This window comes from Carcharodon carcharias, chromosome 12, assembly GCF_017639515.1.
Source record: "Carcharodon carcharias isolate sCarCar2 chromosome 12, sCarCar2.pri, whole genome shotgun sequence".
NCBI lineage: Eukaryota > Metazoa > Chordata > Chondrichthyes > Lamniformes > Lamnidae > Carcharodon > Carcharodon carcharias.
The window spans coordinates 3199333-3222318 of record NC_054478.1 but is presented as its reverse complement, the minus strand read 5'-3'; the positions used below and the strand labels follow the sequence as shown (position 1 = coordinate 3222318).

The following is a 22986-nucleotide window of genomic DNA, read 5'->3' as shown; positions in this document are numbered from 1 at the left end:
GAATTTGAATTCAATCCGTGGTGGTAGGTATCACTCCAGTAGTTTTCGGGTCTGCAGAGCAGAGGCCGTGTAAGATCAAAAGGCAACTGTAAGCATCCAACTGTCTCCACAGGAACCAAAGTGAAAAGAATCTCATTTTGAATTTGCAAGGTGAAAATGCTTTGCCTGGTGTTTGGTTAAGTCTATGGGTTGCAGTTGTTTTAATGGAGATTAGCTTGGGAATTTGTTAAAAGTAATGATCGTGGTAATTTGTAGCCATGTGTATATGTTTAACTTGTGTAAATTAATAAAATGTTTCATTTAGCTTAAAAACCTCTTGAACTGGTGATCTGATTCCTGAATTTAAAGTTACATCTCAAACATAACACTTAAAATTATAGGTTATGACAGTTGTTTAAAGATTCCCTCTGGGATTTTAAAAAATAACTGAGCTTTGCCAAACTCCTGTCTCATTACACAGCAGAAATGTACCATCTAAAAGATGCACTGCACCAATTCACCAAGGCTCCTTCGACAGCACCTTCCAAATCCACAACCTCTACCATCTAGAAGGACAAGGGCAGCATATAGATGGGAACACCACCACCTGGAAGTTCCCCTCCAAGTCACTCACAATCTCACCTTTTTATTATTCGTTCATGGGATGTGGGCTTCACTGGCTGGCCCAGCATTTATTGCCCATCCCTAATTGCCCTTGAGAAGGTGGTGGTGAGCTGCCTTCTTGAGCCGCTGCAGTCCATGTGGTGTAGGTACACCCACAGTGCTGTTAGGGAGGGAGTTCCAGGATTTTGACCCTGCGAAGGTGAAGGAACGGTGATATATTTCCAAGTTAGGATGTTGGTTGTGGGGATAAATGTGAGGGGTGAGGGGTGAGGAGTGTGTGTCAGTGCCTGGGAGTGAGTGTGAGTGGTGAAGTGTGAGGGACAAGGGGTGAGTGTGATGGGTGACGGGTGAATGCTTGGGGTGAGGGATCAGGGTTGAGTGTGAAGTCAAGGAGTCAGTGTGAGGGGTGACGGCTGAATGTGAGGGATGGGTGAGGGGTGAGTGTGAGAGGGTGAAGGGTAAGAATGAGGGGCTGAGGGCTAAGGTTGTGATCTGTCTCTGGTGCTGGAGCAGCTTTGGGCACAGCTGTTGTTGCTGCAGGTTATAACCCAATTGGTGACCTGTCCTCTGGTTGCTTCATTTCACTCCCTGTTTCTCAGTTCCGCCGGTGCCTGCATGTCGTTTCTGAGATTGGAGGAGCCTCAGTCGAGCTGAAAACATTCAGTTTGATATTGTGTTCAGTGTGAATATCAGACATAATGAAATCAACAGCAAGATTAGAGGAGCCACAGATATTGAAGCTGGAAGGCTGCATTGTCTCTGAGCAAGGAGCTGGATCCAGCAAAATCGAACAATCACACCGAGATATTGAAAAGGGAAAAATCGATTATATTAGAGAACAGCGGGCACAAGTTAATATCAAACACGGATTTTACTGGTTAAAAATAGAATAAAGGAAAACACAAATGATTTCAAATTTTAAGTAAGGTGAAAGGAAGGAGGCTGGCTGTAACATTAATTTAAAACTACTTTAACTGACTGCTTGACATGGGAGAAGAGCAGGAGAAAGGTGCAACCAATCCACTACAATCCAGATAGTGTCTTTCAACACAGAATCCAGCAGTCCATTTGGGAACTGGAATTGCCCTAGAATGTTGGATAGGGACAGTGTAGAGGGAGCTTTACTCTGTATCTAACACCGTGCTGTACCTGTCCTGGGAGTGTTTGATGGGGACAGTGTAGAGGGAGATTTACTCTGTATCTAACCCCGTGCAGTACCTGTCCTGGGAGTGTTTGATGGGGACAGTGTAGAGGGAGCTTTACTCTGTATCTAACCCCGTGCTGTACCTGCCCTGGGAGTGTTTGATGGGGACGGTGTAGAGGGAACTTTACTCTGTATCTAACCCCGTGCTGTACCTGTCCTGGGAGTGTTTGATGGGGACGGTGTAGAGGGAGCTTTACTCTGTATCTAACACCGTGCTGTACCTGTCCTGGGAGTGTTTGATGGGGACAGTGTAGAGGGAGCTTTACTCTGTATCTAACCCCGTGCTGTACCTGTCCTGGGAGTGTTTGATGGGGACAGTGTAGAGGGAGATTTACCCTGTATCTAACCCCGTGCTGTACCTGTCCTGGGAGTGTTTGATGGGGACAGTGTAGAGGGAGATTTACTCTGTATCTAACCCCGTGCTGTACCTGCCCTGGGAGTGTTTGATGGGGACAGTGTAGAGGGAGATTTACTCTGTATCTAACCCCGTGCTGTACCTGCCCTGGGAGTGTTTGATGGGGACAGTGCAGAGGGAGATTTACTCTGTATCTAACCCCGTGCTGTCCCTGTCCTGGGAGTGTTTGATGAGGACAGTGTAGAAGGAGATTTACTCTGTATCTAACCCCGTGCTGTATCTGTCCTGGGAGTGTTTGATGGGGACGGTGTAGAGGGAGATTTACTCTGTATCTAACCCCGTGCTGTACCTGTCCTGCGAGTGTTTGATGGGGACAGTGTAGAGGCGGTGAGGGGGAGACAAAGGTTGAGAGGAACAGATGTTGTGGGAAAGACACTGAGGGAGACAGAGATGCAGTCAGTGAGGGAGAGTTAGAGAGAAAGTAAGACAGTGTGTGAGAAACAGAGTGAAGGAGTGGCCATGAGAGAGAGAAAGAGAAAGATAGAGGTAGAGCAGTTTCCTTTGATGTCGAGATGTATCATGGTTCTTAGGCACTGGGAGCAGGAGATGTGTCTGGCTAATAGGAGACAATAAAGATTAGTAAAGAAATTATAATTTCATAAGAGGTAATGTTTAATTATTCCTAAGCAAACCAGAGCAGATGGAAATGCTTCCAGTCTAAAAAAAATTGGAGCGAGATCAGGCAGGGCTCTCTAAGTAGTTTACAGCTTATCTGTTTGAAATAACAAGAATGTTTGGACTATCAGCAAGTCCAGTGTAATAGAAAGTTCTGGAAATTAGGCCTGACCCCTCTCAAAAAACTGAGATGTTAGATTAATTTTATAACTTGAAAAACAAGAGAATTCAAAACTTGATTAACAGTTTACTGTAAATAAAAGCAGAATACTCCAGATGTTGGAAATATGAAATTAAAGCAGAAAATGCTGGAAATACTCAGCAGGTCTGGCAGGATCTGAGGAGAGAGAATCAGGATTAACCTCTTAGGTCAATGACATTTCATTGTGCTTTCTGATGAGAGGTCTCTGACTTGTATCATTAACTCTGTTTCTCTCTGTACAGAGGCTGAGAATCTGCTGGACATTTCCAGCATTTTCTGTTTTTATTAACTTTTTTTAACAAGTCCAGTATCAACAGCTACATTTATTGAGTTCTGAAGCAAAGCGGTACCATTCCTAACCATTCCCCTAAATCCCAATACATCCCATCCTACCCTAATGCTCAGTCTCCAGGCTCTCTGAAGATACCAGTTGGGCAATTCCCTGGGTATCTCTGCTGCAAATACAGGCCCACTGGGACCTGCCTCTGAGGTTATCCACTGCTCCTGTGGCAGCCTCCTACTGTGAAATGTAGATATGAACGATGGCCAGGGGAGAATGACTGTCTGAGACCCTCGGGACTCAGTAATGGGGAAAGGGCGGTATTCCTGAAATTAAAGGTTGGTAAATCTGCAGAATGCTCTGACACTTACAAAACAAAACTGCAGCAAGGGTTAAAACTCTCACCATTCTCCAATTCTAATAGCTCATTTGAGATCAAAGTCAATTGTACAGCCGAAGGCTTTGTCATTCTTTGGGATTTTTATTGGACAAGCTCTTATTCTGCAACCTGAAGCTGCTAATATCCTGCACAATGACACTCCTCATCAACTCCAAAACCATTGGCTTTAAAGTGGCCTCAGTGTCACATTCGATTAGTGAATGTCTCCATTCTCTTCTGTGATTTGACTTGTGTTCAATTCAGCTCACATAAAACTCTTCCAGTGTTGTCTCATCAGAAAAGAGGTCTCAAACCGAGCAGAGTGAAGGGTCAGAACTGGGAATTAATATCAATAATTTCAACAATGTCAAGCCCCTCTCAAATTCAATAATAGTAACAGTATCAGTACTCTCCCTCAGTATCAGTACTCTCCCTCAGTATCAGTACTCTCCCCAATATCATTAATCTCCTTCAGGCTGGCAGCCAACATAAAGGGGAATCCCAAAGTTTTGAATAGGCTTATAAACAGTAAAAGGGTGGTAAAAGGAGGAGTAGGGCCGATTGCGGACATAAAAGGGAATTTACACATGGATGAAGGGGCCATGGTTGAGGTATTAAATGAATACTTTGCATCCATCTTTACCAAGGAGGTAGATACTACCCAGGCCACGGTGACAGACGAGGGAAAATCTGTCGCTAGAAGGGTTCAAAATTGGTAAGGAGGATGTGTTGAATAGACTGTCGGTAATTAAAGTTGACAAGGCACTGGGACCAGATGAGATACACCCAAGGATGCTGAAGGAAGTGAGAGTAGAAATTGCAGGGGCACTGGCCATAATCTTTCAGTCTTCCCTAGACTCAGGGGAGGTGCCAGAGGACTGGAGAATTGCAAACATTATGCCCTTGTTCAAAAAAAGGTTGTAAGGATAAGCCCAGCAATTACAGATCAGTCAGTTTAACTTCAGTGGTGGGGAAGATTCTAGAAACAGTTATTTGGGATAGAATTAGCAGTCACATGGGAAAATATGGGCTGATAAGGAAGAGCCAGCATGGATTTCTAAAGGGGAAATCATGGGCAGAACATTCCCCCTGTTGGGGGAAAGCTCAGGAATGGGTGCGTGCAGACCTGCCTCTGATCAGCGCCCCCAATTGGGGGCACGCCGCCATTTTATGTGGGCGAGCCAATTAGGGTCTGCCCAGCGTGATGTCTGCCAGGAAGTGCTCTGTGCTCTCTGTTTGGGTGGGGGGGATTCCCTCAGCCAGGAGTGCGCTCTTTCACGCTTGCCTGCTTTTCCGAGCGCTCATCTCCCTGAGGCTAAGTGCTGCCTCAGGGAGATCGGCGCCAAATTCAAAAATTTTAAATATAGAAAAATAAAATTTCCCTGACATGTCCCCTCGTGTGACACTGTCACATGAGTCCGGACATGTCCATCACTTTTAATTCAAACTTTTATTAAATTTTTAAAAACCTACATGAAACCTCACCCCGCCCACGGATGAGGTTTCAGGCTTTCTCTGAAGCCTGCCAGCGCTCCCGGACCTTAAGGTTGGACGGACAGGTCCTTTAACTAGTGCAATTACTTTTTAAATGGCCTCAACTGACTGTTCACATGTCGGCGGGTGCACAGCTGATTTGGCTGGGCCCCGCCCACCTGAACATTAAAAAGACGCGGGGTGAAATTGAATTGACATTGGGAGTTCCGCCCAGCATCATCCAGAGTCATTGCACGCGTCGGCAAGCAGGCCCCAGCTTCCGCTCGCCAACCTCAATATCCTGCCCCATGGTTAACTAACTTGCTGGAGTTTTTTGAAGAGGTAACAGAGAAGGTTGATGAGGGTAACGCTTTTGATATGGTGTACATGGACTTTCAAAAGGCATTTGATACAGTGCCACACAACAGACTTGTGAGAAAAGTTATTGTTCATGGAATAAAAGGGACAGTAGCAACTTGGATACAAAATTAGCTGAAAGATAGGACTCGAAACGTTAACTCTGTCTTTCTCTCCACAGATGCTGTCAGACCTGCTGAGCTTTTGCAGCATTTTCTGTTTTTGTTTCAGATTTCTGGCATCCGCAGTATTTTGCTTTTATCTTAGAGTTTAATTGACTGCCACTTCTCTTCCAGGAATGCCTACCTTGAAGGTGTACTGCTCTTCTCTCCGACAGGATTTCCGCTTGTCTCTTTTGCCCTGTTCACCTTCATTGCTTCCCATTTCCCTCCTGGGGTCTGACAAGGTGTTTACTAAAACTCACTTTCACAGCCATATTCTCTTCCTCAGTGACTGTCTCCATCTCCAACTTACTCCATGTGGATTCCAACTGAAGTTCCATCCCTCATGTTTTGAATCCATCTAGGATTACAGGTATCTCCGGGATATACAATGCTCCTTGGACTGCCATTCTCGCCGTATCCTGAGATCCACACTCAGAGCCACACGCCACTATATGAACACATGTGACCTCTCCCTCCAGCAGAACCGACTCACGCTATCTCTAAGCTGCCCTTATCCCCAGTTTCATTTTATTCTTCGTCTCATCCGATGCCTGAACAAGAAACTTTGTCTCTTCCTTTCAGGTGTTAAGGAACGCAAGCTCCAACAACTCATTGATACCAACGCCCATCCAGGACCCTCCACCCTTTCCCATCCCTCTGACCCCATCCCATCTTCCAATCCCAGCCCCGGCCGTTTATTCACCATACCCTCTAACATTCCCCTCTCCAATGCTGAACGTTCAGTGCTCAGCAAAGGACTTAGTTTCATACCCCTACGCCCTCACCTTAATGAATTTCGGGCTCGGCACGATGCTGAACTCTTCTTCCACCGTCTTCGTCTCCGGGCTGACTTCTTTGGGCAGGAGTCCTCTCCCAGTTCAACAGATCCTTTTACCCACCTCCAATATTCTCCCTCCACCTGGACCCCTCCCTCTGGATTCTTACTTTCTCTTGATCTTTTCATTGAGAACTGTCAGCGTGAAAAATTTATTAATTTTTCTTCAAATTTCTCAATTTCTCTGCTCCTCTCACCCACTCTAACCTGTCTCTCTCTGAACTTGCTGCACTCCGTTCTCTCAGGTCCAATCCTGACTTTGTCATCAAACCTGGCGGCAAGGGTGGTGCTGTTGTTGTCTGGCGTACTTACCTCTACCTCGTGGAGGCTGAGTGCCAACTCACAGACACTTGCTCCTACCTCTTCCTGGACCATGACCCCACCACCGAACATCAAGCCATTGTTTCCAGGACTGTCACTGACCTCATCTTCTCTGGAGATCTTCCTCCCACAGCTTCCAACCTCATAGTCTCCCAACCTCGAACGGCCCGCTTCTACCTCCTACCCAAAATCCACAAACAGGAATGTCCTGGAAGACTGATCATGTCAGCCTGTTCCTGCCCCACGGAACTCATTTCTCGCTATCTTGACTCCATTCTCTCTCCCCTTGTCCAGTCCCTTCCCACCTACATCCGTGATTCCTCTGATGCCCTACATCATATCAACAAGTTCCAGTTCCCTGGCCCCAACCGCTTCCTCTTCACCATGGACGTCCAATCCCTCTACACCTCCATCCCCCACCAGGATGGTCTGATGACTCTCTGCTTCTTCCTTGAACAGAGGCCCGAACAATCCCCATCCACCACTACTCTCCTCCGTCTGGCTTAACTTGTTCTCACACTGAACAATTTCTCCTTCAACTCCTCTCACTTCCTCCAAATAAAAGGTGTGGCTATGGGTACCCGCATGGGCCCCAGCTATGCCTGTCTCTTTATGGGGTATGTGGAACATTCCTTGTTCCAGTCCTACTCCGGCCCCCTTCCACAGCTCTTTCTCCGGTACATCGATGATTACTTTGGTGCTGCTTCATGCTCTCGTCTGGACCTGGAAAAATTTATTAATTTTGCTTCCAATTTCCATCATTTTCACGTGGTCCATCTCTGACACTTCCCTTCCCTTCCTTGACCTCTCTGTCTCAATCCCTGGTGATAGACTGTCCACCAATATCCATTACAAACCCACCGACTCCCACAGCTACCTCGGCTACAGCTCCTCACACCCCGCTTCCTGTAAGGACTCCATCCCATTCTCTCAGTTCCTTCGCCTCCGTCGCATCTGTTTCGATGACGCTACCTTCAAAAACAGTTCCTCTGACATGTCCTCCTTCTTCCTTAACCGAGGTTTTCCACCCACGGTGGTTGACAGGGCCCTCAACCGTGTCTGGCCCATCTCCCGCGCATCCAAACTCACACCTTCTCCTCCCTCCCAGAAACATGATAGGGTCCCCCTTGTCCTCACTTATCACCCCACCAGCCTCCGCATTCAAAGGATCATCCTCCGCCATTTCCGCCAACTCCAGCATGATGCCACCACCAAACACATCTTGCCTTCACCCCGCCCCGGCGGCATTTTGTAGGGATCATTCCCTCTGGGACACCCTGGTACACTCCTCCATCGCTCCCGACACCTCATCCCCCTCCCACGGCACCTTCCCATGAAACCGCAGAAGGTGCAACACCTGCCCTTTTACTTCCCCTCTCCTCACCGTCCAAGGGTACAAACACTCCTTTCAAGTGAAGCAGCATTTCACTTGCACTTCCCTCAATTTAGTCTACTGCATTCGCTGCTCCCAATGCGGTTTCCTCTACATTGGAGAGACCAAACGCAGACTGGGTGACCGCTTTGCGGAACACCTTCGGTCTGTCCACAAGCATGACCCAGACCTCCCTGTCGCTTACCATTTCAACACACCACCCTGCCCTCATGCCCACATGTCCATGCTTGGCCTGCTGCATTGTTCCAGTGAAGCTCAACGCAAATTGGAGGAACAGCACCTCATCTTCCGACTAGGCACTTTACAGCCTTCCGGACTGAATATTGAGTTCAACAATTTTAGATGATGAACTCTTTCTTCCATCCCCACCCCCTTTCCGATCCCCCTTTTATCCAATGATTATTTTTAAATTTTTATATATAAAGTTTTCCCCAACAATTTCTATTAGTATTTTTCAAATTTATTTGCATTCATTGTTTAATACCCACCTTTTAGCCTCATTTGATCCTTGCTCCCACACTGTCCCCTCCCCCAACCACACCCCTACTAGGGCCATCTGTCACTGGCTCCTCCTGCTTTCTACTCTTAATGTCACCATTAGCACCTCCTTTAGTCAGTATCACCACCATCAACACCCCTCTGACCTTTTGTTTATGACATCTTTTGCAATCTCTCCTTTGCTTCCACCTATCACTGGCCCTCTATCCAGCTTCATCTGTCCCAGCCCCCTCTCCAGTAGTTATTTCACCAGATTTCTACTTCTCTTTAGTTCTGAAGAAGAGTCATACAGACTCAAAACATTAACTCTGTCTTTCTCTCCACAGATGCTGTCAGACTTGCTGAGTTTTTCCAGCAATTTTTGTTTTTGTTTCAGATTTCCAGCACCCGCAGTATTTTGCTTTTATGAAAAATAGGAAAGTTTGGCTGGAGGAAGGTTTGTAGCGGAGTTCCCCAGAGCTCGGTGTTGGGACACTTGCTTTTCCTGATATATATTAATGATCTAGATCTTGGTGAGCAGGGGACAATTTCAAAGTTTGTGGATGATACGAAGCTTGGGAGAGTTGTGAACTGTGAGGAGGTCAGCGTGGAACTTCAAGAGGACATAGACAAGTTGGTGGAGTGGGCAGATAGGTGGCAGATGAAGTTCAATGTGGAGAAGTGTGGGGTGATGCATTTTGGTAGGAAGAACATGGACAGACAACATAAAATAAGGGGTGAAATTTTGAAGGGGGTGCAGGAGCAGAAAGACCTGGGTGTGTATGTGCATAGATCATTGAAGGTGGCAGGACAGGTGGAGAGAGCAGTTAATAATGCATATAGTATCCTGGGCTTTATTAATAGGAGCAAAGAGTACAAGAGCAGGGAGGTTATGCTGAATTTATACAAGACATTCGTTAGACCTCAGCTAGACTATTGTGTACAGTTCTGGGCACCACACTATAGGAAGGATGTGAACACATTGGAGAGAGTGCAGAAGAGGTTTACATGAATGGTTCCAGGGATGAGAAACTTCAGCTATGAGGATAGATTGGAGAGGTTGGGACTGTTCTCCTTGGAGAGAAGGTGGCTGAGAGGAGATTTGATAGAGATGTTCAAAATCATGAAGGGGCTGGACAGAGTAGTTGGGAGAAGCTGTTTCCACTCATAAAAGGATCAAGAGCGAGAGGGGAAAGATTTAAAGTGATTTGCAAAAGAAGCAAATGTGATGTGAGAAAAAAACTTTTTCACACAATGAGTGGTTTGGGTCTGGAATGCACTGACTGGAAGAGTGGTGGAGGCAGGTTCAATCGAGGCATTCAAGAGGGAATTGCTTCTATTCAAATAATCATTTAATGTGCAAGGATGTAGGGAAAATGCAGGGCAATGGCTCTAGGTCATAATGCTCGTTTGGAGAGCCAGTGCAGACATGATGGGCCGAATGGCCTTCTTCTTTGCCATTAAGATTCTGTGAGTATCGGTAATCTGCCTCAGGAACAGTAACCTGTCTCAGTATCACTGACTTGCCCCAGTATCAGTAATTCCTCTCAATATCATTCATCTCCTCAAAATCTCCTCAATATCTGTACTCTCCTCAACACCACTAATCTCCACCATATCAGTAATCCCCCTCAAAATCAAGTAGTCTCCCTTAGTGTCAGTAATCTCCCTTTAGTGTCAGTAATTGCCCCCAGAGTCAGTAGGCTCCTCAATATCAGAAGACTCCTCAATATTAGTAGCCTCTCTAGTATTAGTAATCTCCCTCAATAATCTCCTCAATATCAGTGATCTCAATATGAACAACCTCGTCAATATCACAAAACCCCTCAGCATCAGTAAAGCCCTCAATATCAATTATCTCCCTCAGATTACTGATACAAAGGGAGATTACTGATATGGAGATGCCGACTGGTATTGTGGGAGATTAGTGATATTGAGGAGATTACTAATACTCGGAGTTTCCTGTTATTAGGTGAATTATTGATTTTGGGACATCACTGATATTGTGGAGATACTGAAATTGAGGTGCATTATTGATATCTAGGTAGATTATTGATATAAAGGAGATTACTGATCTTGAGGCAGATTGCTGATATTGATGGAGATTATTGAAATTGAGGGAGATTACTGATCTTGAGGGAATTGATACTGAGGCACCTATTGATATTGAGGGATTTTGTGATACTGAGGGAGATTACTAATACTGAGGGAGATGACTGATATTGAGGAGATTAGTGATATTGAGGGTGCTACATGATGCTGATGGAGATATTGCAGAGATTCCTGCTTATTGAGGAGAATATGGATATTGAGTGTATTATTGATACTGAGGGACATTACAAATACTGAGGGAGATTATTGAAACATGGAGAGGTTAATGATATTGAGGGAGCTAAGTAATACTGAGGGAGATTACAGACATTGAGAAAATTACAGACATTGGGGAGATTACTGACATTGAGATTACAGATACTGGGGATGATTACTGATGTTGAGGCACATTAGTAATACTAAGCGAGATTACACACAGGGAGATTACTGATTTTGAGGGCGATTTCCAAAATTCAGGGAGTTTAATAATACTGAGGATATTAGTGATATTGAGGGAGATTACTGATATTCAGGAGATTATTGAGATTGGGGCAGATTGCTGATATTAAGAAGGGTTCTGATATTGAGAATATTATTGATATTGAGGGATCTTGCACATATTGATGGAGATTATTTAAATTGAGGCAGATTACTGACACCGAGGGAAATTATTGACACTGATTGTTACTGATGCTCAGGGAGATACTGGGGGTAAAAACAAAAAAACTGCGGATGCTGGAAATCCAAAACAAAAACAGAATTACCTGGAAAAACTCAGCAGGTCTGGCAGCATCGGCGGAGAAGAAAAGAGTTGACGTTTCGAGTCCTCATGTGACCCTTCAACAGAACAGATACTGGGGGAGATTACTGATACTGGGGGAGATTACTAATTGTAGTACTGATGCTCTGGGAGATTACTAATTCTGACGAGATTGCTGATAGTGACGGAGATGAGTGACATTGAGCGAGATGAGTAATATTGAGGAGACTATAATATTGAGGCAAATTTCTGATATTGAGGAGAATACTGATATTAGCTTACTGCTATTGGGGGAGATTATAATATTGAGTGAGATTATAATATTGAGTGAGATTACTGTTATTGAGGAAGGTTACTGACATTGAGGGTGATTACTGACATTGAGGAAGATTACTGATACTGAGGGTGTCTACAGATATTGAGGATTCTATTGGTCTTTAGGAAGATTAGTGATCCTGAGGGAGATTGCAGGTACTGAAGGAGATTGCAGGTACTGAAAGAATTTATTTTTGTGGATTATTGATACTGGGGGAGATTACTGATACTGATTTTGGGACATTACTAATATTGGGGAGATAACTGAAATTGAGCTACATTACTGATATTGGGAGAGATTGCTGATATTGGGGGAGATTGCTGATGTTGGGGGAGATTGCTGATATTGGGGGAGATTGCTGATGTTGGGGGAGATTGCTGATATTGGGGGAGATTGCTGATATTGAGGCAGTTTACTGATATTGAGGAGACTACTAATATTGAAAATTTTAGTGATATTGAGGGAGGTTATAGAAACTAGGAGATTACTGATATTGAGGTGATTACTGAAATTGGTGGAGATTATTAAAACTAAGGGAGATTACTGACATTGATGGAGGATACTGATGCTTGAGGCAGTTTACTGATATCAAGGAGGCTACTGATAATAATAATAGAAAACCTTTCAATGAATGAGGTTATTGAAACTAAGGGAGATTATTGTTATGGAGGAGATTATTGATATTGAGGGAGTTTATCAATATTGAGGGAAGATTATTGATATTGAGGGGGATTTCTTATACTCAGGGAGATTACTGGTACTTAAGGAGATTACTGGTACTGACGGAGGTTACCGCAATTAAGATACGTTATTGATATTGAGATAGATTACTGATAATAGAGAGATTATTGTTATTAACGAAAATTGCAGATGCTGAGGGAGATTGCAGGAAATTACTTATCATGAGGGAGTTTATTGATATTGAGGGAGATTAACGATATTGAGTGAAATTACAGATAGGGAGGGGAATTAGTGATACTGAGACAGATTACTTAATCAGTAATCTCCCTCAGTATCAGTACTCTCCAATACCAGTAATCTCCCTCAGAATCACTAATCTCCCTCAATATCGGTAGACTCCTCAAATCGGTAGACTCCTCAATATCGGTAGACTCCTCAATATCAATAATCACCCTCATTATCATTAATCCCCATGTATCAATAATCTCCCTCAGTGTCAGCAATCCCCGTGTATCAGTAATCTCCCACAGTGTCAGCAATCTCCTCAATATCATTAAGCCCCATGTATCAGTAATGTCCCTCAGTATCAGCAATCTCCTCAATATCATTAATCCCCATGTATCAGTAATCTCCCTCAGTGTCAGCAATCTCCTCAATATCATTAATCCCCGTGTATCAGTAACGTCCCTCACTATTAGTAATACACTCAATATCAGTAATCACTGCAATCTCAATAATCTCATCAGTATTAATCAACTCCCTCAATGTCAGCAAACTCCTCAATATCAGTAATCACCATCAATATCAGTAATCTCACTCAAAATCATTAATTTCCTCAATATCAGTAAACTCCCTTAGTTTCAATAATCTCCATCAACTTCATTAATCTCCCACAACATCTCTGATCTCCTCAATATCAGCAATATCCTTCGATATCAGTAATCTCCCACAATATCAGGAATCTGTTCCGTATCACCAATCTCCCTCAGTATAATGAAACTCCCTCAGTATCAGTAAATACTCTCACTATCTCTAATCTCCTTCCAGCACCAATAATCCCCCTAAACAGTAATCTCCCTCTGTAACAGTAATCTTCTCAATATCAGTCACCTCCTCAATATCAGTAATCTCACCAATATCAGTAACGTCCTTTATATCAGTAATCTACCTCAATATCAATAATGTACTTCAATTTCAGCTATTTCCACAATATCAGTAATGTCTCAAAATCAATAATCTACCTAATAACAGGAATCTATCACAATATCAGTAATCTCCCTCAGTATCAGTAATCTCCCTCTGTATCATCAATCTCCATCAATATCAGTAAACTCCCTCCGTATCAGAAATCTCCCTCAGCATCAGCAATCTCCCTCACTATCAGTAATCTACCTCAGTATCATCAATTTCCATCAATATCTCCCTCAGTATCAGCAGTCTCCCTCAGTATCAGTAATCTCCCTTGGTATTAGTAATCTCCCTCAGTAACAGTAATACTCATATGAGTAGTCTCCCTGAATATCAGTAATCACCCTCAGAATAAGTAATCTCCCTCAATATCATAATCTCCTCAATATAATTAATCTCCCTGTGCATTTGTAATCTCCCTTGGTATGAGTAATGTCCCTCTGTATCAGTAATACATTCAATATCAGTAATCTCTGCAATATCAGAAATCTCCCTCAGTATCAACAATCTCCCTGAAAATCAGTAATCTCTTCAATATCAATAATCTCCCTCAGTATCAGTAATCTCCCTCAGTTTCACTAATTTCCCTTTCTATCTGTGATCTCGCTCAGTATCATTAATCTCATCAATACCTTGAATCTCCCTCAATATCGTTAATCCCCTCAATATCAATAATCTCCTCAATACCAGTAATCTTCCTCAATATCCCATATCAGTAATCTCGTCAATATCAGTATTCCCTGCAATATCAGTCATCTCCCTCAGTATCACTAATCTCCCTCTCTATCTGTTAATTTTATCAATATCAGGAATCTCCCTCAATATCGCTAATATCTTCAATATCAACAATCTCCTCAATATCAACAATCTCCCTCAGTATCAACAATCTCCCTCAATATCAACAATCTCCCTCAGTATCAACAATCTCCCTCAGTATCAGTAATATGCCCCAATATCAATAGTCTCCCTCCACATCATTAAACTCCCTGAATATCAGTAATCTCCTCAATATCAGTACTCTACCCGTGTATCAGTAATCTCATTTAGTATTAGTAATGTTCCTCAATATCAGTAATGCACTCAATATCAGTAATCACCCCCAGTATCTGTAACCTCCTCAATGTCAGTAATCCCTGCAATATCAGTAGTCTCTCTCAGTCTCACTTAGCTCCCTCAATATCAGCAACCTCCCTAGTATTAGTAATCTCCCTCAATATAAATCCCTCCTCAGTATCACTAATCTCCCTCTCTATCTGTAATCTTGCTCAGCATCATGACCCTCATGGATATCAGTAATCTCCCCCAATATAATTACTCTCACTCAGCATCAGTAATTTCTTTCAATATCATTGATATCATCAATATCCGTAATCTCCCTCAGCATCAGTAATCCACTCAGTTTAAGTAATCTCCCTCAGTATCAGCATTCTCCCTCAGCATCAAAAACCTCCTTCAATATCAATAATCTTGTCATTATCTGTAGACTCCTCAAATTCAACGATCTCCCTCAGTTTAAATAATCTCTCTCAGTATCACTAATCAGCCTCAGAATCAATAGCCTCCCACAATATCAATTACTTCCTCAATATCAGTAGACTCCAAGTTCAATAATCTCTCAGAATCACAGAATGACAGTGCAGAAGAGGCCCTTCGGCCCTTCGAGTCTGTACTGACACATGAGAAACACCTGACCCTACCTACCTAATCCCATTTACCAGCATTTGGCCCATAGCCTTGAATGTTATGATGTGCCAAGTGCTCATCCAGGTACTTTTTAAAGGATGTGAGGCAACCCGCCTCCACCACCCTCAGTATCAGTAATCTCCGTCAGTGTCAGTAATGTCCCTCAATTTAAATTATCTCCATCAATATCAGTAATCTCACAATATCAATAATCTCAATATCAGCAATCTCCTCAATATCAGCAATCTCCTCAATATCAATAATTTCCCTCAGTATCATTAAACACCTGGAATATCAGTAATCTCTTCAATATCAGTAATCTCCCTCAATAACACCAATTTCCACACTATCAGTAATCTCCCTCCATGTCACATTGCACCGTCAGTATCAGTAATCTCCCCGTGTATCAATAATCTCCCTTAGTATTATAAATGTCCCTCAGTATCAGTAATACACTCAATATCAGTAACCACCCCCAGTATCAGTAATCTCCTCAATATCAGTAATCTATGCAATATCAGTAACCTCTGTCAATATCAGAAAACGCCCTAGTATTAATAATCTTCCCCAATAATCTCCTCAATATCAGTAACCTCAATATGAGTAATCTTTTCAATATCAGTAATCTTCTCAATATCTCAAAATCCCTCAGTATCAGTAATCCCCTCAGTATCAGTAATCCCCTCAACATCTGTAATCTCTTCAATATCAGTAATCTCCCTTAGTATCAATAATGTCCCTCTCTACCTTGCTCAGTTTCATTATTCTTATCATTATCATTACTCTCCCTCAATATCATTACTCTCCCTCAATATCATTACTCTCCCTCCATTTCAGTAATCTCCATCCATTTCAGTAATCGGCTCAATATCAACACTCTCCCCATTATCAGTAATCTCCCTCAATATCACTAATATCCCATAATATCACTAATCTCTTCAATATCAGTAATCTGCACCAATATAATAATCTGCCTGAATATCAGTAATCTCCTCCAATATTGGTAATCTCTTCAATATCAATAACTCCCTCAACATTAGTAATCTCTTTAATATCAATAATCTCCCTCAGTATTAGTAATTTCCCTCAGATTAAATAATTTACATCAATATCAGTAATCTCTCACAATATCAATAATTTCAATATCAGCAGTCTCCTCAATACCAGCAATCTCCTCTATCAGTAATCTCCCCCAATATCACTAATCTCTTCAATATCAGTAATCTCCTCAATATCAATAATTTCCCTCAGTATCATTAAACGCCCAGAATATCAGTAATCTCTTCACTATCAGTAATCTCCCCCAATAACACCAATCTCCACATTATCAGCAATCTCCCTCCATGTCACATAGCACCCTCAATATCAGTAATCTCCCCGTGTATCAATAATCTCCCTTAGTATTATTAATGTCCCTCAGTATCAGTAATACACTCAATATCAGTAACCACCCCAGTAACAGTAATCTCAATATCAGTAATCTCCTCAATATCAGTAATCCATGCAATATCAATAACATCAGTGCATCTCCCTCAGTATCAGTAATCTCCCTCAATATCAGTAACCTCCCTCAATATCAGAAAACTCCCTAGTATTAGTAATCTCCCCCAATAATCTCCTCAATATCAGTAACCTCGTTATGAGTAATCTCGTCCGTATCAATAATCTTCTCAATATCACAAAATCCCTCAGTATCAGTAAAATCCTTTACCAATTATTTCCCTCAGCATCAGTAATCCTCTCAATATCAGTAATCCCCGCAACATCAGTAATCTCCCTCAATATAATTAATCTCCCTCAGTGTCACTGATGTCCCTCTCTACCTGTAATCTTTCTCAGTATCGTTAATCTTATCAATATCAATAATTTTCCTCTATTATTAATCTCCCTCAATATCAATAATCTCCCTCAATATCAATAATCTCCCTCAATATCAGTAATCCTCTCAACATCAGTAATCTATCTCTATCACTAATATCCTCAATATCAATAATCTCACTCAGTATCACTAAAATCCCAGACTATCGCTAATCTCTTCAATATCAGTAATCTGCACCAATATGATAATCTCCCACAATATCAGTAATCTCTTCAATATCAATAACCTCCCTCAACATCAGTAATTCTTCAATATCAATAATTAATCTCTGCATCAGTAATCTCTTCAATATCAGTAATCTCCCTCAATAACACCAACCTCCACGTTATAAGTAATCTCCCTCCATATCACATAGCACCCTCAATAACAGTATTCTCCTCTTGTATCAATAATCCCCCTTAGAATTATTAGTGTCCCTCAGTATCACTAATACACTCAATATCAGTAACCATCCCGGTAACAGTAATCTCAATATCAGTAATCTCCTCAATATCAGTAATCCATACAATATCAATAATATCAGTCATCTCCCTCAGTATCAGTAATCTCCCTCCATATCACATAGCACCCTCAATATCAGTAATCTCCCCATGCATCAATAATCCCCCTTAGTATTATTAATGTCCCTCAGTATCAGTAATACACTCAATATCAGTAACCATCCCGGTAACAGTAATCTCAATATCAGTAATCTCCTCAATATCAGTAATCCATACAATATCAATAATATCAGTCATCTCCCTCAGTATCAGTAATCTCCTTCCATATCACATAGCAGCCTCAATATCAGTAATCTCCCCATGCATCAATAATCCGCCTTAGTATTATTAATGTACCTCAGTATCACTAATACACTAAATATCAGTAACCACCCTGGTAACAGTAATCTCAATATCAGTAATCTCCTCAATATCAGTAATCTCCCTTAATATTATTAATGTCCCTCAGTATCAGTATTACAATCGATATCAGTAATCTCTTTAATATCAGTAATCTATGTAACATCAGTAATCTCCCTCAGTTGCATTTAGCTCCTTAATATCAGAAAACTCCCTCAATATCAGAAAACTCCCTAGTATTAGTAATTTCCCCAATAATCTCCTCAATATCAGCAAACTTGGTATGCATAATCTCGTCAATATCAATAATCATCTCAGTAACACAAAATCCCTCAGAATCAGTAAAATCCTTGATATCAATTATCTCCCTCAGTATCAGTAATCCCCTCAATATCTGTAATCCCCTCAACATCAGTAATCTCTTCAATATCAATAATCTCCCTCAGTATCACTAATGTCCCTCTCTACCTGTAATCTCGCTCAATAATCTCCCTCAGTATCATTTAGCTATCTCAATATCATTAATCTCCTCAATCTCAACAATCTCTCTCAGTATCAGTAATCTACCTCAATATCAGTAATCCCTCAGTATCAGTAATTCCACAACATCCATAATATCTTCAATATCACTAATACACTCAATATCAATAACCTCCCTCAATATCAATAATCAGCTCAATATCAACAATCTCCTCAATATCAGTAATCTCCCTCAATATCACAAATATCCTCAATATCAGTAATCTCCCTCAATAACACAAACATCCTGAATATCAGTAATCTCCTCAATATCAATAATCTCCTTCAGTATCACTAACACCCGAGAATATAACTAATCTCTTCAATATCAGTAATCTCCCTCAACATCAATAATCTCCCTCAATATCAGTAATCTAATTCAATATCGGTAATCTCCATTAGTTTCAGTAATCTCCTCAATATCAATAATCTCTCTCAGTATCAATACACACCCTGAATATCATCAATCTCCTCAATATCCGTAATCTGTATCAATATAATAATCTCCCTAAATATCAGTAACCCCTTCAATATCAATAATCTTCTTCAATATCAATAATCTCCTTCAATATAAGTAAATTCTTGAATTTCAGTAGCCCCCTAGATATCACTAATCTGCCTCAATATCAGTAATCCCACTAAATATCACCACAATCCCTGAATATCAGTAATCTCCTGCAATATCAGTAATCTACTCAATATCAATAATCTCCCTCAGTATCAGTAAATACCTTCAGTTTCAGTTACTTCCCTCAATATCTCTACTCTCCTCAATATCAGTAATCTCCTCAATATCAATAACCCCCCTCAATATCAGTAATCTCCCCAATAACAATAACCCCCCTCAATATCAGTAATCTCCCCAATATCAGTAAGCTCCTTTATATTTGTTATCCACCTTGATATCAATAACGTACCTTAATTTCAGTAATCTCCACATTGTCAGTAATCTCCCAAAGTCAATAATCTACTTTATAACAGAAATATCCCTTAATATCAGGATACTCGCCAATAACAGTAATCACCCAGGGTATCATTATTCTAATACCAGTAATCTCCTCAATATTGCTAATCTCCCTCAGAATCACCAATCTCCCTCAATAACAGTAGAATCCTCTATCAGTAATCTCCTCAATATCAGTAATGTCCTAAAACTCCCTCATTATAAGTAACCTCCCTCAGCATCAGTAATCTGCCAAAATATCAGTAATCTCACTCAGTATAAGTAACATCCTCGATATCAGTAATCTCCCACGGCATCAGAAATCTCCCTAAATTTAAGAAAATCTCCATTAATATCAGTAATCTCATCAGTATCAGTAATCTCCCTCAGTATCAGTAACTTCCCTCAATATTCCTGAGTATGAGTAATCCCCCTCAATATTAGTAATCCCCACAGTATCAGTGGCCTCCCTCAGTTTAAATAATCTCCATAAATACCAGTAATCTCTCTTAATATCAATAATCTCCCTCAATGTCAGTAAGTTCCTCAATGTCAGTAATCTCCGTCAACATCAGTAACTTCCTCAGTATCATCAATCTCCGTCAGTATCAATAATATCCCTCAGTGTGAGTAGTCTCTTCAGTATGAGTAATCTCCTCAATATGAGTAATCTCCAACAGCATCAGTAATCCCCAACAATATCAATACCCTCCCTCCATATACAATATCAGTAATCTCCTTCAATATCAGTAGACTCCCCAGTAGCAGTCATCTACCTCAGTATCATAATTTCCTTCAATATCAGATCACTGCCTCAAAACAGTGTTTCTCATGTGTCGGTGCAGACTCGATGGGCTGAACAGCCTCTTCAGAACTGTGATTCTGTGATTAGCAATCTCCCTCAATATCAGTAATCTCATCTATATCTCTAATCTCTTCAATATCAATACCCTCCCTCCACATCAGTAATCTCCCTCAGTATCAGTAATCTGCTTCAATATCAGTAATGTTCCTCAATATTAATAATCTCCCTCAATATCAGTAATCTCTCTTAATATCATTAATCTCCTCAGTACCATTAATCTCCTAAATATCAGTAACCTCAATATCGCCAGTCTCCCTCAATACCAGTAATCTCCTCAATATCAGTTATCTCGTTAATATCAATAATCTCCTCAATATCACAAATCCCTCACAGTATCAGTAATCTTCTCAATATCAGTAATCTCCCTCATTATCAATTATCTCCTCAACATCAGTAATCTCTTCAACATCAATGATCTGCCTCAATATCAATAATCGCTTCAGTATCTGCTGTCTTGCTCAGTGCACTTAATCACCTCCATATCAATAATCTCCCTCAAAATCAGTATTCCCCCTCAGTATCAGTTAGCTCTCTCAAAATCAGTAACCTCCCTAAGTATCAGCAACCTCTCAATATCAATATTCTCATCATAATCTGTAATCTGCCTCAAAATCAATAATCTCACTCAATATCACTAAACTCTTCAATATCAGTAATCCCCCAAATATCAGTACTCCTCCTGTATATAAGTAGTCTTCCACAATATCAATATTCTCCTGAATATCAATAATCACTCTCAGTATCTATAAACTCACTCAATATCAGTAGCTTCCTCAATAGCAGTAATCTCTTTCAATAGCATTAATATTCCTCAATATCATTATTTCCCTAGTATAATCATTCTCCCTCAATATCAAAAATCTCTTCAATACCAGTAATCACCTCAATATGAGTGATTTTGTCAAAATCAATAATTTCCACAATATCTCAAATCTCCCTCAGTATCAGTAATCTCGCTCAGTATCATTAATATCCTCAAGATTAGTAATCTCTCACACTCTCGGTAATCTCCCTCAGTATCCATAATCTCCCTCAGAATCAGCCAAGGCCCTCAATATTAATAATTTCCCTTAGTTTCAATAAACTCCGGCAATATGAGTTATCTCTCTTAATACCAGTAAACTCCCTTCATATAGGTAATCTCCCTCAATATCTATAATCTCATTTTTATCAGTAATCTGCCTCAATATTAATAATCTTACTCAATATCACTAATCTCAATAGTAGTAATCCCCAGAATATCAGTACTCTCTCTGAATATTAGTATTCTTCTGCAATATCAATAATCTCTTCTATCAATATTCTCCTCAATATCAGTAAACTCAATATCAGTAATCTCCTCCATATCAGTAATCTCTCTCTTTATCAGTAGCCTTCCTCAATATCGGTAACCTCTCTCAATATCAGTAACCTCCCCCAAAATCAACAGTCACCCTCAATATTTGTAATACCTCAGTCAATATCAGTAATCACCTCAATATCAATGATCACCCACTATATCTCTAATCAACTCAATATCAGTAATTGTCCTCTGTATCAGTTATCTCCATGATATCAGTAATCTCCTCAATATCAATTATCTCCCTCAACATCAGTAATCTCTTCAATATCACTAATCCCCCTCAGTATCAGTAATCTCCCTCAATACCCTCAATATCATAATATTCTCAGTATCTGTAATCTCACTCAGTATCTGTAATCTCACTCAGTACCCTTAATCTCCTCAATATCATTAATCTCTCCCAATAGCAGTAATCTGCCTCAATATCAGTAATCTCTTCAGTATCAGTAATCTCATCAATATCATTAGCCTTCTCAATCAGCAGCCTCCCTCATTATCAGTGATCTCATATAAATGATCGCCATAGGTATCTATAATCTCCCTCAATATCAGTAATCTCGACAATATCAGTAACCTCCTCAATATCAGTAATCCCCCTCAACATCAGTAATCTTCCCCAGTGTCAGGAGACTCTCCAGTATCAGTAATCTCCCTCAGTTTCATAATCTCACTCAAGATCACAACTCCTCAATATAATTAATTCCCGAATATCAGTACGCTCACTGAATATCAGTATTCTTCCGCAATATCAATAATCTCCTCAATATCAATAAACACCCTCAGTATCAATAAACTCACTCAATATCATTAAGCTCCCTCAATAACAGTAATCTCCCTCAATAACAGTAATCTCCTTCAATAACAGTAATCTCCCTCAATAACAGTAAACTCCCTCAATATCAGTAAACTCCCTCGGTATCAGTAATCTCCCTCAATAATAGTAATCTCCCTCAATTGCGATAATCTCTTCAATATCACAAATCTCCCTCAGCATCAGTAATCTCAATATCAGTAATCACTTTAATATCAATAACATTCCTCAGTATCAGTAACCTGCCTCAAAATCAGTAATCTCCTCAGTATCACCAATCTCCCTCACTGTCTGTAATCTCACTCAGTATCATTAATCTCCACAATATCAGTAAACTGCTCAATATCAGTA

At 40.9% G+C, this 22986-nt stretch overlaps 1 protein-coding gene across 1 annotated transcript in view; it reads left to right on the top strand.

Moving 5' to 3' along the window:
- asic4a (acid-sensing (proton-gated) ion channel family member 4a) overlaps positions 1–22986 on the top strand; it is a 754228-nt gene that overhangs the window by 46985 nt on the left and 684257 nt on the right. Inside the window, exon 5 of the mRNA XM_041201177.1 lies at positions 215–241. Coding sequence (XP_041057111.1) covers positions 215–241 — 27 coding nt within the window. The remainder of the gene's footprint in view (positions 1–214; positions 242–22986) is intronic.